Raw genomic sequence first — 16084 nt, forward strand, 5'->3', positions numbered from 1 at the left:
AACAAATCGTTGCAATATATTCCGGAAATGCTTATTCAAAACAGAAGTGCATCTCAGAACAAAATATAATTTCTATAGTGCATGCGCGCTTTATGATTTATTGTTTGGCTTTGTCGTTAAATCCATCAAAAGAAGACGAATGGCATTCATTCTTAACATGCCTCAAAATGTTCAATCATTTCGAAATTGCTTTCATAGCGTTTAGTCGAATAGTGATGAAGGGGTGTACAAAGACTTATGTCAAGTTGATTTACTTAAAATAATAAGTTTACTTGTTTTTCTCAAAATTTGATGACACTTGTGAATTCGTTGCTTGCTTATTTAAATATGACATTCTGACAAAGACCTAATAGTTAAAGCAAATATTAACAAAAAGTGACTTTTATCAAAAAAGCAAATGGCATTTCATTATTTTAAAAGATGACTATTAAGTCGTCGTTTATGAGATTTGTTTACAACCTGACACTTACCATATACAACATATAATTTTATGGTTAAGATAGTTATTATACTTACCCAGTTCGTACACGCAGTTCAAAATCATGTTTATCAGGTGGCACGAAGCTTATATCTTGCATGGGTGAGCATGATTTTCCAGACACAACTATTCTTGTTTGATCAATATCTTTAAATTCAATAACCCCAAACTCTCTGCCCATTATTGTCGTTATTATGGAACCACTATATGGACCATCTTTAGGAGAAATCTGCAAAACATGAGCACAGTAATCTATACATTCAACGAATAACGTAGTTTTATATAACATGCACTCTAATAAAATTATTTTAATAAATTAAGGGACCTTTTTCACATTTTGGTAAATTATAAATTTTGTAAAAAAATGTTTCAGATTCGCAAATTTTCATTGTAGTTATAATCTTTGCGAAGAAATAGTAAAACTGATTATTTATCATTTTCTAAAATATCTATTAAATATGCATCTTTGGACGATTCAAAAATCCTCAACATTTAAAAGAGTTATAAACGAAAAACGATTGAATAATTTGGAGTAATATTGTTATCGTTATATTTTCTGCCACTACTCGAATTGCTTAATTAAATTATCAAATACACCATATCTTGCTTAAGCATTGATGTTCGAGTGATTTAAGCTCTAGACTTTCACTCCGTGGGTCATTGGCTCGAGCCATGTTGAGGATTACGTTTTTGTTACTTTAATTTTATTCTTGCCTTTTACTTGAGCTCATTAGTTTCCATGTTTACATTTTTCAATGTAAAGCATTTCATGATAAACTTTAATACATGCCCAAATCTGTGAAAAAAGTCCCTTTAAGAGTCCCTTCGCTTTGAATCAAACAACGGACATTTGAGATAAAATTAATTACATGTTCTTACCACTGCCATTTAATCTGATTTCAGTATTGCTTTCTAATATAAATTATCAAAGCCTTTCCAAAATCTCCATTAAACCCTATCAATAATTACATTTATAACATTACACTTGTTAGTAGATGATTTTTCATAATCATCCGATGTTTTCGCCAAAAACGCCACGTACTCAATCCTTCAACAAATCGGACTCAGAGATGTCTGTATAAACATAGCGCGTTCGCTATAATAAAAAAATTATAATGACACATAACTACCTCATTAATTAATGGAGGCGGGCATATAGCATTCTCTCTTGCCCCACGGTTGTCATTGTACTTGCAGATATGTGCTGAACTGTCCCAAGCACATTTGTATATAGAGCTGTTAAGTGCCTTACAGTAGTTACAACCTTCCTCGGCCAACTTGGTACAGTTGTAGATTGTGACTGGCAAATGTATAATAAAACATAGCAATCCTTATTATTGCAATCGAACTCGGTATAATTAAGATTCATCATTTGATGATTTCTTTATCGAAGAAAGGAAAGAAAGAGCAACTTTTTTTATCAAACAATAACGCTAATGACTGTGATAAAAACGTGCCCTAATACCGCATCGCATATATGTTTAGCCTCCATAGTCCGTTTTTTACTTTGAAATTGGACTCCCATAAATAATTTTGAAAGTACAAAGTTGTTATTTTGCTTACAAACCGTGTCATTAAGGTAACAATGTTGTCATTTTGTTTTAATTCATCAGTGTGTGTTCAGAGATCAGACAAGCCTAATTTGTGCTTGTGTTTGACCGTTTCCCTCAGTGGTCGACTTTGACCTTGACGGTACCTACTTATTTCTTTGTCGACTAGGAGAATATGTGTTGCAAGTTGTTGTAGAATCTATCAAGGCAGCTAGGAAATGGCATTCATAATTATTGCGTATATCAATCCAATTATATGGCAAGCGGTTCGACGCATAAACCAAGAAACTAGGTTTCTCATGAGAGACTAGGTTTTCAAAGGAGAACCTAGGTTCTCATGAAAACCTAGGTTCTCATTTGAAAACTTGGGTTCTTGAAGCCATGTGCAATCTTCAAGCGAGAACCTAGGTTCTCAAGAGAAACCTAGTTTCTTGAGATTATGCGTCGAACCGCTTGCCATACAATAACTCGATTATGTGTACTAGAACGTTAGCGAATATCGAACAAGGGATGAATTACCAGCTAGGAGTAGGATATCTGAACTTCAGGGAATATCGAACCAAAGACGAATTCCAAGCTGGGTATTGGGTGCTGGAATATTAGCGAATATCGAGTTCGAGAGGAAGATCCAGCTTGGTATTGGGTATTTGAACTTAGCGAGTACCGAGGCAGGGACTAATTTCAAGCCGGATATTTGGTAGTTGGCGTTGGTGAACCATGGTTGAATACCTAGCTGTTTGCTTGGAATTCGAAATAATGTGAATATTGAGCTAAGGATGATTACCCACCCATGTGTTGGAACGTTAGCGACTTTCACGCTACAACCGACAACCTGGTCGGATCTGGGTATTCTTACCGTCAACGAAGGACGGTCTTATGTTTCGCGAATGTCAAGCGAGGGACTTGAAATCAGCTTTGTATTGGGTATTCTAGACTATTTACAGTCATGCATTATCATTTTCATAGAGATAACTCTCTCCTACATCTTGTACTGTACATATACTATACAGAGTTACGTTTTCTTATCTGCTTAAAATGCAGAGTTCAGCCAGAAGAGAAAAGGAGCTTTGATTTTGTATTGCAATGCATCTCAAGAACTAATTGTGAAATTAGAAAAGAAAAAAATATCAGTCTCTGGACAAACTATCGGTATTCAAACGTTAGCGAATACCGAGCCTAATTCTAATACCAAGCATTTAGTGGTCTCTATACATGCACATGTATACATGAATTGGTTGCTATATTTTAATAGAACTATAGAGACAAACAATCTAAGACATGTATACTATCCGAATATGGAGTTTTTTCTCTGATTTGTTCGTCCGTGAGAATTGTATTATTTAATGGAATTTGGTTTGCTTGGGTAGGAAAAACGATATTCACCAAAATATCGTTCACGCTACTTGCCCATTGAAAAGTTAAAATATATCACCTTTATTGTTGTGATTGTCGTCGAGGTACGTCCAACCATTGGCGCTACTAGAATACTGCACGGAAATCATATTCTTGGCTTTACTGTGATTTACCTGCAGCAAATGTTCAACAAATAACTAACACTATGTTTACCCAGCGAATGCATAATACGAATACAATAAGATAAATGAGGAAGGTAGCATTCAAGCTGATAAAACTGCTATGAAATAGTGAACTACATTACTATTCCAACATTAGTTTAAGACCAATTTTGATGAATATATATAGCAAATTACCGAAGAATAGTTCTCTATGTGAATACATATCAAATGTTCATTCCAAATTATTGATATAAAAACTGTTTGCATCTATGGTAGCATAAAAACAAGTACCAGACAAATACAATTGATTATTGTCACCCTTTTGGTTTTAATGATTGTTACTGCAATTGCGATTCATCCCCCCCCCCTATAAATTACAGTTCAATACCATATCTTGTCGTGTCAGATAATACAGCCGTACCCAAATGTTTTAGCCTATTATGGCCATTTCCAAGAAAGCATACCCACTGATACATTCACAAGGCATGTCAATCGAGAGGAGGTTGCAGTACAAGACGAATTGAGTCCCACGGCATCAGTTACCAGTCTAAATGCTATATTCTGCAAATCAGTTAGTACAATTAATATCGTAAAGAAGACTTGTAATTTCATAATATACATTATTAAAATAATATTGTTGTTTCAATGCCGATGGCATTAAAATTGTGATGCTGATGCTGCTAGTTTTATATCTGCTCATGATTGTTCTAATGATCTTTCGAAATATATATCCAATTCATCGTTTGTTCTGGAATCATGGACAAGACTACACTGGGAGGTCTTAAAACGCTTAATATCAAAACACTAATCCGGAGGTAAAAATCCAACCTTTAAAGTCCTTAAAAAATAACATTCAGTACTTTCTGTGATTAAAGGAATGAAACTATCATTGGTACTTAGAGGATGCAGCTCTGTTCGTACTGCAGAAATAGATAAGTTTTTCAGACGAGCTTTCCAAAGCTGATTTTTTTATCGCCATTTCTAAATTAACAATATAAACCATGTTCATCTTAAATAATAATTTCTTCTTATAGTTTTCAAACTAAGTTCATTATGGAGCCCATCGTTTTCTTTAGCTGAAATTTATAGAAAACAATGAATAGAATACATACATTATATTGTGTTAATACATCGTTGGTAACGTTGATCGTTAGTGAACGATTGATTCCACTCGGTAGGTATAACTGGTCATAATGGTTCGCAAGTTGAGGGCACGTGCGATTGCTTGACTGGAATTCAGAGCTGATAAATGAAGTGATTGGCTGTTTTGTTCCAAATCATATTACAGAGCATGTTGTAGATAGAAAACCGTTTATTGTGTATTGGAACTAATATTCGAACTATTGTGGCATAAAAAGTGCGTTTCATCTCTGTTGTTCACCAAAATCCTACATATATATTAAACGCCAACTATATTGAACATAGCAACCGATTTTAATAAAATATGCCGACTAATGTTACTGGGCATTCTTCAGAAAATGAAATGTACATTTTAGTTTAAATAAGTATCATATAACATGGGCTCAAAATGTGTTCTTAATACAGAGCAATTCAACAGACCGTGACAGCATGCGAACAAGATGCACTCGTTTGTCGGCACAGCCCTTTCACTGGACACCAGGTACAATTCGCACCCACAGTGAGTGTACACTCCCCACACCTGCAAACAGTATCACACAATTCTTATGAATAAACTTTTTATCAGTAAACAGTTTTTTGTGAGGCATCATACATCAACTTTAAAGAGATAAACTACTGTCTTAAGTACATTAATAGCAACTAAAGCTACTATTTGTGTAATGATACTAATTTGATACCAATAAACCGACATTGCACAGAACAATATATTTGGAAAAAACAAAACAATGAAATGCATTCAATGTAACCTTGTTTGGAATAGAAAACAGGAGTGTACAATCGTGTTTTTCACATTATTCACCCTAGATTATATATTGTTCCGTTATATCACTGCCGTTCATTAATCAAATATGTTTTGAACCATTGTAACCGATTTAAACGGATAATCTACACCAACTATATGTGCTTAATTAATTTTGGGTAATTAATTGACACTTTCTTTTTGCATTAGATGTTAAAATGATGCAATTTAAATTACATACCAATAATTGAACAACGGGGTATATTGTATTATACTTAAGTGTACCCTGGGTACTTTTAAGAAGATCCTGAGCCGATAACAACCAATGGAAACAACAACGATTCGTAAGTGTCGAAGTTATCTGAGCCGACAACGATCAATTTAGCCATATTAGCCACGTATAAATGCTGAACAAACACAAAAAAGCATATGCTTACGTTAAAAGTAACCAATAAATACACTTAAACTTACTTCTCAAAGTTGGAACATGAATAAAGGAGAAATGGAGCTTCAGTCAGAAGAACAAAGCTGTCTGTATTAATCACTTTGACTCCAAGCTCTAGTGTTAACTGGATGTTGTTTGAAACTAAAACAAAATAAGTTTAACACACAACAACACAAAACAATTATAGCCATGTATTTAAATTTTTAGAGCAGTATATTATGATGGTCGGATGGAGTAAACACATCTCGGAGATGATCAGCTCCACCTGTTTTGTGGCCTATCCGCAGATGTTATGCTCCATCTAGGTATGCAAATTTCCAGTAGGGCTTTTCTCATTCCGGTTCAAGTGATGTTTCTCTCCCCCCCCCCAATCCAATTAAACGACTGTCAAAATGAATAATTACGTTAATTTAACTAATAAGTCTATAAATAATGGAAAACCACTTCAAACGATTCGGTTGAATTATAATGCACAGTTATTTTCCTTGAGCAATACATATATTTTGGATCACTGTTGTACCTAATATACATGTAAACGTATAAATAAATTAGGAAAAGGCAGAATTAATATGTACAAATGGTATATACGATCGCGTTTTAAAAACAAAATGTGTTTGATAGGCTTTTTTACATTTTACTGATTTTCTCTGCAGCTAAATAGGTGTACGTTAAACACTAAAACAGGTAAATGTGTGTGTATGGTAGTGGGTCTGGGCAATATATATTGTTATAAACATTGAGGGTCAACCCCTTACCAGTGCACTAAACTGCCCGATTTTTTAAAATAATGCAAAATATGTTGAAAAAAAAAACAATATAAAACCTATTCACCCTGAAAAATTAACCGTAAAATTTCAAATATCCGGCCCTTAGCGCCACCTCGAAAGAAGCATTGGCTCATTTATTAATGCATCGCAAAGAAGAGGTGGCGCCCGTGATAAAGGGCCGTTCAGTGACAAAAAGTGAGGGAAATGCAAAAATATCGGAGAGGGGGGAGGTAGGGAAAAAAACTTCGGAAAAAAAAATAATGACGGTTTTAAAAAGTTCATTAGCATAATGTTGTGGTTTAAATCAAAATAACGTATACCATTTTAGCACGTGTAAACACAAAAAGGAGGGAATACATTTATTACATATGAATTTCATCAACTGTTTTAGTACATATTCACAAACACCGTTGGATAATACAGCAGCACAATACTGGGTAACACAAGTGTTCTGCGTTACTATGAAACCCAGTTTTACTATTACAACAGTCTGACTATTCAAGCCTGGACACGTTTCCAATCAAATGACGCAGTGCAGTCTCTTTTGAGAAGAAAACACAGGGAGGTTAGGAAGGTGGTGGTGTAAATCTTTTTTTAAAGCATGTTGGAGAGAGTGAAAATGGATGTGAAGGAGATTGGGAGGATGTATGGAGGAAGTGAGGAGGACATTGGTAATCTTGAATGGGAAGTATGAATAATTGAGAAGGACAAACAAATGGAATGTAAGAAAATAAGGATAAATGGGCAGACAGAGAGAAAGAAGATTGGGGACAGTAAGGAAAGCATGAGGAGAGAATGAGGAAGCAGTGAAAAGAAAGTGAGGTCGACATGATGATGAATAACGTGAGTATTCATCTAGGACGATTGAGGGAGGAGTGAGTAGGCAGAACCATGGGCTCTTCTTTCGCTTGAAAATGTATTTAAACAGGCACAATAGCAACGGAATAATCTCTAATAATGTTAAGCATTCATTTTTCGTATTTAAAAAAACGAGTCTTTTTCAGATTCTTGTGAATTGAAGGATAATCTCAGCAAAACGCCGATGTTCTTTTTTCAAAGGCTTTAATATATATATTATTTTTGCACAGTTATACGTTTTTATTCTGTAATAATTGCAATGCTCCCCCACCCCCTTTTAAAGAGACATTTAAACAGAAACATGTATTGAAGTTTGTCATTAAATGCTTTATATTGATAACTATAAATTTGGAACTACATAACTCTAGTAAAAACAAGAATAAAATAAAAGAAAGAAAGAAAAAAACTCAACATTATATAAGCGATCCTCGTAGTGTCACAAAATATAACGACAACAACAGAACTCTCAAAATTATTCAATCGTTTCGCGTTGGAACGCTTTATACTTTTCAGGTTTTTAAATCGTCAAACGATGCATAAAATGTATATTTTAGAGCATGGAAAATGTTCAGTATTATTTCTAACTCACAAATATCATAACTACAACGAACATTTGCGAAAATGAAACTTTTTTTAATTTTGTCAAATTACCAAAACGTGGAAAGGTCCCTTAAAAGTATAGTTATTTGATCACGAAGTCCACGAATATTCCAAAACGTATATATATATATATATGTATTCACAGGGAAACAACTGCTTATTGGCATTCCACAGATTCGTTTGAAGTTGTTTCCCATTATTTACACGCTAATGAGTTACACAAATATGCATGAATAGATAATTCGTTGCAAAAATTATATCAATAGTTTCTTACTATTTGTATTGTCCATCCTGCATGTGAATTTTGATCTAACTCTAGTTGCATTCTTGACTGCTCCACTTTGCCATCGACAGAGGTATTGATACAATGGACCATCAGGAAGACTAAGTGAAGTTGTCAGTTGAATGTCAACCTGAAATAAGAAAATGTTCTTACTAAAAGTGACCTGCTTTACATACTTTCAATGTCAAACCCACAAGCTCAAAAGGACACGAATTGTAATATGAAAATATTTCATTATTTTTATCTAGAACATTCAAAAATTTATAGATCACTTCTAGGACACCAGCAGACTGATGAGAAGGAACGCTAATGTAAGTTCAACACAAACTGCCATTGTCAAGTAACTAAATACCCATCTTAAAAAGCTTTAACGCAAGTATATTGTAGAAGTTACAGATAAACAAGACAGACATATTGAAGGAATATGTTTATTCCCATATACAAAATCAAGATAACATAAACTGTGTTAGTAGCCCGCACAGTTATAATTTAGGCTAAATGGGAATTATTGCCTCGAATTCTTGCAGTCTTAAAGGGGCCGTCCAACAGATAAAGCGTCGTATCGACGCGAAACGATATTTTGGGAAACTACGAGGATTGCTTATATAGCTAAAAAATACATCCGCTTTCAACATAAGCGTGGATGGTCGAGTGGTCTATGCGGGATGCATTTTACTCCAGGATTCCAGGAATCCAGGGGTCAGTGGTTCGAACCCTGTTGATGGTTATTTTTTTCCTTTTTTTAAATTGTATTCTTGTTTTTTTACTGGAGATTTTTAGTTCAAATGTTTAAATTTATTAATATAAAGCATTTTAAGCATTTAATGACAAGCTTCAATACCTCCCAAAATCTGTTAGACGGTCCCTTTAATCATATTAATCAATTTGGAAAACGGTCAACCAGAAACGTTTCTGTGAAAGTAGAAAAAGTCAGAATATCGGTTTCTGACAGGAAATGTTTGAATGTTTCAATAACGTCATTAAGGAATAACTACCCAGATCTTTTCCGGGCATGTTTGATATGAATCACAATACCAATACAAATCTGTTAGATGATTCTCGTAGGGCATTTCTGTGAATACAATATGTATGATTATATGTTTCAAAGAACATATTTTGATCAAGTTCGGTATGGCATAATAAAAATAATTAAAGGTCCCCTACATGTTTCCATCTTGTTGTTAACAAATCAATATCATATCAAAATAATAACCAATGCATAGGCCTGGAACATTTCTGTAAAACGTATTAACATATGATAATACAATTTTATAACACACACCAACCTACTTTGATAGGAATGAAGATACAACTTGAAATTTAATAGATATCGTATTCATTAATCAACATAAATTATTATATCATAACAATAATAAATGTGAACAAAATTGAAACTTTATGGCATATTTGCAATTTTGTTTGATCAATTACGCTTCTGCATTTAAATAATAAACACGTGGCATGTTTAAAATTACCATACAATGCAGATTGAAAAAGAAGAAAACATTTAATTGTGTACCGTTCCTGTGCTAGCCTGTGCCCCTCTTGGTTCTGAATCCAATGTAATACAGGAGGTCAGGGAGGAGAGCCAGCATACGGTGGTTTTACAGGAACATTCAGACTTCCGGGATGCACTGAAATCACCAATGTATACAATAACAAAAAAGTGGGAATAATGCAATGCAAGAAGAGTAAGTGAAACCCATCCAGAAAGATTGTAATGGTGTACCTTCTTGATTTTCATTTTCAAGTTAAACAAGTGGCTGTCTAGTTTATGTCATTCACCAAAACGCGGCATTCAACATAAAGGATATTGAAGCTTGTATAACAACATTTAAATAATAAATGCGGAACGGTTAAACCTGTTGAATGGCAAACACAAACCGCGCTTAGCACAGTGATCACAAAATCACAAGTGAAATTTGTTTACCTTATTCCACCGCATTTCAATTTTAAATACAATAAAAGCACTCAATATTAGAAGCCAAATATAAAACAACGAAATTCGAAAAGATATAAATAAACAATCATCATTGTAAATGTACATTAATGAATCAGAAATCCTTGCATTTCATAAGTAATAAGCATGATGGGCCAAAGTCTCGCGATCAAGAATACGGTCCCTTGGTCCAAGTTCTACGTCAACATTCAAAATGTGTACTTCACACATGTTTCGGACCCTAATTGTTCCGCTGGAATGGATTTTTTAATAACTTTATTTTTAAGCTATACATTTTGAATTTTGAATTTGATCCCGACGAAGATGCATGTTATGTATGTTATTGTTGTATTAAATTAAACAAAATTCTTGCAATGTTTAACCTCAATTTTTCCATGATAATTTTATTGAATATTCATTATTCCTTGTTCCTAAAATGTTCAATCAATCGTCAATTTTGTTGTATTATTTGATACCCATTTAGATTTCAGTCTAAGTAAACTGCTGCGTGCTGTCCGATTTGTATAAGCACTAATTGCTAAAGTACCGTTGTTCGTAAATGCACCATCCACAATGGGGATTTCTACCTTCCATCACACCAGACTTCACACAGTGATTGCCAGGGTATTCGAGACAACGTGTGCTGGCATATTTGTACGGCTGGAACCATATAGTTAAAAATTTGTCTCTGGGGAGTATTTTTGAATAGTAACACAACATACAAATCAAACAAAAAGGGTGATTTGCAAAGACGATTTAGCAAGCAGAGAGAAAAAGCTTCAATAACTTGTGGGATCTTCAGTGAATAGATGTTCAGCTAATAAGCCAATACAAACAGCAAAAATGAGTAAAATAGAAAGAACAGAAAACCAACCTCGTTTTTAGTCATTACCAACATTGTGTGATCACTGTCATTGTGCTGGTATAAGCCCAAAATTGGTGAATCCGCAATTTTGAATGTGTTGTAACGCCTGTACTTGCCGTCTAAATGGACAAACTGAAATATATAAAAAAAATTCGAAAACGTAAGATAACTGCGTGTCATGTAAGCTAAGTAACTTATGTCTGTTGCCAAAATCGTATGATCGCTACATTCAATCATATTTACTAAACTAACTTAATACTGCATATTCGTCTTAAAGTGGTAAATAGAAAAACGAGGTGGTAATGTCTCACGATAATCTGATATATAGGGAATAACAGGTTACTGTCTGATCTTTTTGTAATACATCAGGCATGGCTTAGAATAATATAACGGCGAGTCTTGCCGAGCCGTTATTTTACTCGTGCCGAGCCTGATATATTAGGCTGTTTATCATATCATATCATGACCTGTTTTTCTGTTTATCATACTTCTACGTCCCCGATTTTAAAGAAATAATGAAAAAATCGCTAAAAAGCTGCAGTTTTAGCGGGAAAGAATATGACTTTTGTCGTTTGACGTGTTAATAATGACGTCATGAGCACGCGCGCTTAATATTTGTAAAAATGTTTTTTGCAGTATGTGTTGCATTTTGTGTTTTAAATATATTACATCTTGGTATTTAATTGTTTGTTTTGTTGAATCTGATTCGATTCTACTAAAAATGATCACTTTACAGTTGATTCCGAGTAATATAATTTGCGGTCAAGATTTTCAAAACGTAAAAACCATTTTACTAGATAGGCCAAGATACAATAAACCAAATGGGTTTTTTTAATTGTCATGATCATGTGGTAAAATGTTACCTTAAGAGGATTTACAAGATTTCACAAAAATAATATTAAGAAAACAATAATGCCGCATGTTGACGATGTTTTTCGACGACCAGGACCATCTTGGATCTGGGTCGAGACTTAATCAACGCACAATTTTATTGATGATAAAATATGACAAATAATGTTTTTACCAGGCGTAACTATTGACCTATAAGGAAAACTGTGACATTGTTGCAACCATTTTCAAACTCGGTCAATTCTGAACAAGATTATATTTAAACAAGCCCATTCTTAAATTTTACATGGTTTCATTAACAGTATGCTATATGTAGTCAGTTTATTTCCAAAATATATTTAACTTGTTGTCTAGTCTATTAGAAATGTTTTAAATCAAATAGGCCACATACTGGTATAAAGCGGACAATACGTTGGTTTTGTTTTAATTACAAGTAGTCAGGTCTGCCAAGGGAAAAAAATAGGCTGACACGACACTTTAAACAAACTTACAAGCAACTGAAAATAGTTATACTGACAATGTGGTGGTAATCATATAAAAATTCGTGGGGTTGTAACCATATTAGTATAATATATAAGGTGTATTCAATTTTATACATTAACTAATGCTTGTCATAATAGTGACGAAGAATACCTCCATTTTAAATGTCGTAATATTTAGTAAATTGAAACAAATTAACCATTGGTTTCCCACTGTTGACCACATGGGCATGGTTTAAAAAAACAACTGGGTAGAAGACCATTATACTCAATTATATACTAAACAGTACAGTATGTGGTCTTCTACTTGTAATTTTAAAGGAACACTTCTTTTTAAGTAACTATGCTTTATAATTGGGTATCGAACTTGTGACCTAACAGGGTGTGGGTAGTTTTTACAACGTGCATACTTTTTACAAAGAAAGCTGTAAAGGAATACTTTATAATATAACATACAAATAAAAAAACAAGTAAACCATGTTCTTTCAGAGAAAATAATTTGTTAAAAGTGTTACTAATGATGATTCAGAACATGTAAGTTTACCTAGAAATATGTCCGAAAGGCACTGTACACAGAAACGAATGTGGTTTTTCAATCCAAAGTGTAATCTATTATTACAGCATGTGTGTACTGGTCCTTTCTTACTGTTGCTTCTCATGAAGCCCATTTCACCTATGCTACATTCACCTGTACGCATGCACCATACTGCCTACTTATATAACATCTAAAGACTACACAAACCTCAAGCAGTCGTAACCTGTACGACGTTAAGGCTACAGACATGTTATTACCCATCGTCCAGATATTTTGATTATTTGAGCTTAATCCCTCTAATCCCTCATGACCAACAACGTTATTTTTGTTACAGGGAACATGCACAAACACCAAGTCTTCCCATTGGCATTGACCTGTAAGCGAGCGACTTGGTTGATGCACGCGACACGTTGTCTTGATGACACATTATGCAAACAAATGTATTTCGGTAACCTTTCACAGCAACGTTTTGCGCCGGGCACGAAATGTCCCATACAAACATATAAACATACACAAACAAACACACAATCAACCCACAACGTGGGGCAACTGGAGCTCCGATGTTTAAATATTGTAATATAAAGCAAATAATAACGCACTCCAAAAATGGCCAAATTGTAATAACTAGTCCGTTATTTAGGTCATTATTAATTCTTTAGATGTCCAGTAAAACACTGAGATCCAACCTATGCAATTATGTTGATGACGTCATGCAATATAATTCATTTTGCTAATGACAACATTCGGACCATGTCGAGTATATTATGTATTGTAAGATGAACCGCGTTGAGGTTTATTATCGGCACCAATTTGTTACTATTAAGTGTATTTATATAAATCACAAGATCGCCGTTGCGTAGTGGATATGGTGTCCGTCTAGCGACCGAGAGGTCACGTGTTCGATCCCCAATATGGGAGCGTTCTTTAGATCTCCGCAATAGACACCAAGTACTGGTTCTAGTCCCAGGAAATGGACTTAAGCATTTGAAATAAGCCTATGGCTTTCTATGCAATCGAGCTAAACTAAATAGGTTGAAACTAATCATTTACCTGAATCACCAATCCATATGTGGTCCCAACTGTCAGGACATGCTGTTCATTCACCACAGAGTCATGCATGGTTACCATAAATCCTTCTTGGAAGAATGAGTTTGCTTGAAAGGTCATTTGTAGAACAGTCCAATCAACCGAGTAGAAGAATAATTGCTCAAAAGGATTTGTACTGTTTATGTCTTCTGTTAGTAAAACTGCTGCAAGACCTATCTGAAAATGCAGTCTCAATGGTTTTATCACATCAAATCATATGTAAATCAAACAAACGACAACATGATTTAAAAGAATAAGATGGCTTACCAAATCCACACTACAATTAATTGACTGTTCAAGATAACTTTCAAAACGTCCAAGAGTCGATAGCCTGCTTGTTTATATCGGCTAATGGTTTGGTGCACAGGATGCTGCCGTCATCACTTGAAGTTGTGAATGTTGCAGCTACAGTAGGCGTTCCATCGATTTGTATAAGAATGGCCATCTTCAAAATCGTGTATGATTTTCCAGTGTTATCTTGACATTCTATTACAAAATCTGTGTAAGATTGGAATGGTTTTGTAAATCTGTGATTGATTTTGACCACTTTGGAAACCATGTTTGTTTGATTTAGAAGCTGAATCTGATTTGTGAAAAAGTAGCTGTAATGTCCTGTTCTGAAACTGGCAACATATCTGATAATATAATTGTCTCTTTGTAAATAAAGATCATTACTCTTGAAAAAGGGGTTTAATGTCCACATACTAATGCATAAAGATTTGTTATCCACGTTCACTTGAAAACCACTTGAAGGAGTTGTAGCAATTGCAATGTGTGTACTGTTTTCATTTAAATGAGCTTGAGCTTGGTAATCTTTTTCTGTTGACACAGTCAAACCTTGCTCCACTAGTTTATTTCCTGCCGTCACTAAATAAGAACTATTTCGTTTAACAGTTAAACTTTCAAGATCTCTGACTTTGCACAGCCCGTTGTCTCCACTACTACACTCAATCAATTCATTTGCTGCGCTGTTTATCAACAATATCTTGTTCACGTTTGCAATACAATTTGTACTACAGATAGCCACTCTTTGCTCAATGTCAAGGTAGGTATTAAATCTGTACACATATTTATTACCCCCAACGTATACTTTGCCGTTGTAAAAGAGCATCTTGTGGAACTCCTCCCCAATGCCTGATGTTATGTTTGTATGTGCTCCACATTTCATAGCTAATAGTGTTACCACCAATAAGATTGCTAGTGTTAGATGATCCATTATTCCATCATTAACAAACTTGTATTGATTTTATATCTGGAAAAGAGAAAGCTTATGTTAAGTGATGAGAGGCAGGGTAAATATTTGTAAAACACCGTTGTGTGTCAAAACTACATATATACATTATTATTTGCTAATTAGAAATATTTACTTTAAGCAAAAGAATAAAACATTAGAAGAATTGTTTTCATCAGGTCTTCCAATAATTCCGAATATGTGTTTGACGATTTGGACATGAATGTCTCTTATGTACACGGGTAGTTTTTACAACATAACGCATGCACACGTGGTAAAAGTGTCGAAATATCTTATAAATTCTGACTGTTTTCGTTTATTAGTTTACATATAATTCTGATGTTGGGAAAAAACGGAGTACCCGGGCAAACCCCATTCGCACAGCATGGCGACCACAAACGAGCTCCAATGCGCCAGGAACGGGGTTTGAACCCGAATCGGCTCGGCGAGGAGCGCATGTATCAACTAATTGCACTTTCGTACTGTCTTACAGCGGTTTTGTGTGTCATCTATTTTCATCTCCATGTTAAGTTTGTATGTTGTGTAATTGCACTTTGGCACGCATTTACTACCTTAAACTGGTTTTAAGTTGGTTAAGAGTGTTTCTTATTTTCAATATCTTACATTCATTTAGTTTTGTATACGATTTTCTATGCTACTTAATTCTGACGCAGCTATAGATCAACTGATCAGGCATTTATTAATAGCATATGTCCGTTTGTATTC

The 16084-nt window shown here is 34.4% G+C and overlaps 1 protein-coding gene across 1 annotated transcript; it reads right to left on the reverse strand.

Annotated features, from left to right (window-relative positions):
• Window positions 1-512: 512 nt before the first annotated feature.
• On the reverse strand, window positions 513-14437 carry LOC127864256 (plexin-A4-like). Its single transcript, XM_052403938.1, has 13 exons — window positions 14395-14437; window positions 14092-14304; window positions 11188-11310; window positions 10861-10973; window positions 9894-10008; window positions 8366-8504; window positions 5893-6007; window positions 5103-5202; window positions 4655-4771; window positions 4011-4103; window positions 3461-3554; window positions 1609-1778; window positions 513-707 (listed from the first exon to the last, which is right to left on the reverse strand). Exons 2-13 carry the CDS (start codon window positions 14206-14208, stop codon window positions 513-515), a joined length of 1491 nt encoding a protein of 496 aa, XP_052259898.1. The 5' UTR covers window positions 14209-14304; window positions 14395-14437.
• Between the last annotated feature and the right edge of the window lie 1647 nt (window positions 14438-16084).

The sequence above is a fragment of the Dreissena polymorpha genome, chromosome 1 (genome assembly GCF_020536995.1).
Source record: "Dreissena polymorpha isolate Duluth1 chromosome 1, UMN_Dpol_1.0, whole genome shotgun sequence".
Taxonomy (NCBI): Eukaryota; Metazoa; Mollusca; class Bivalvia; order Myida; family Dreissenidae; genus Dreissena; species Dreissena polymorpha.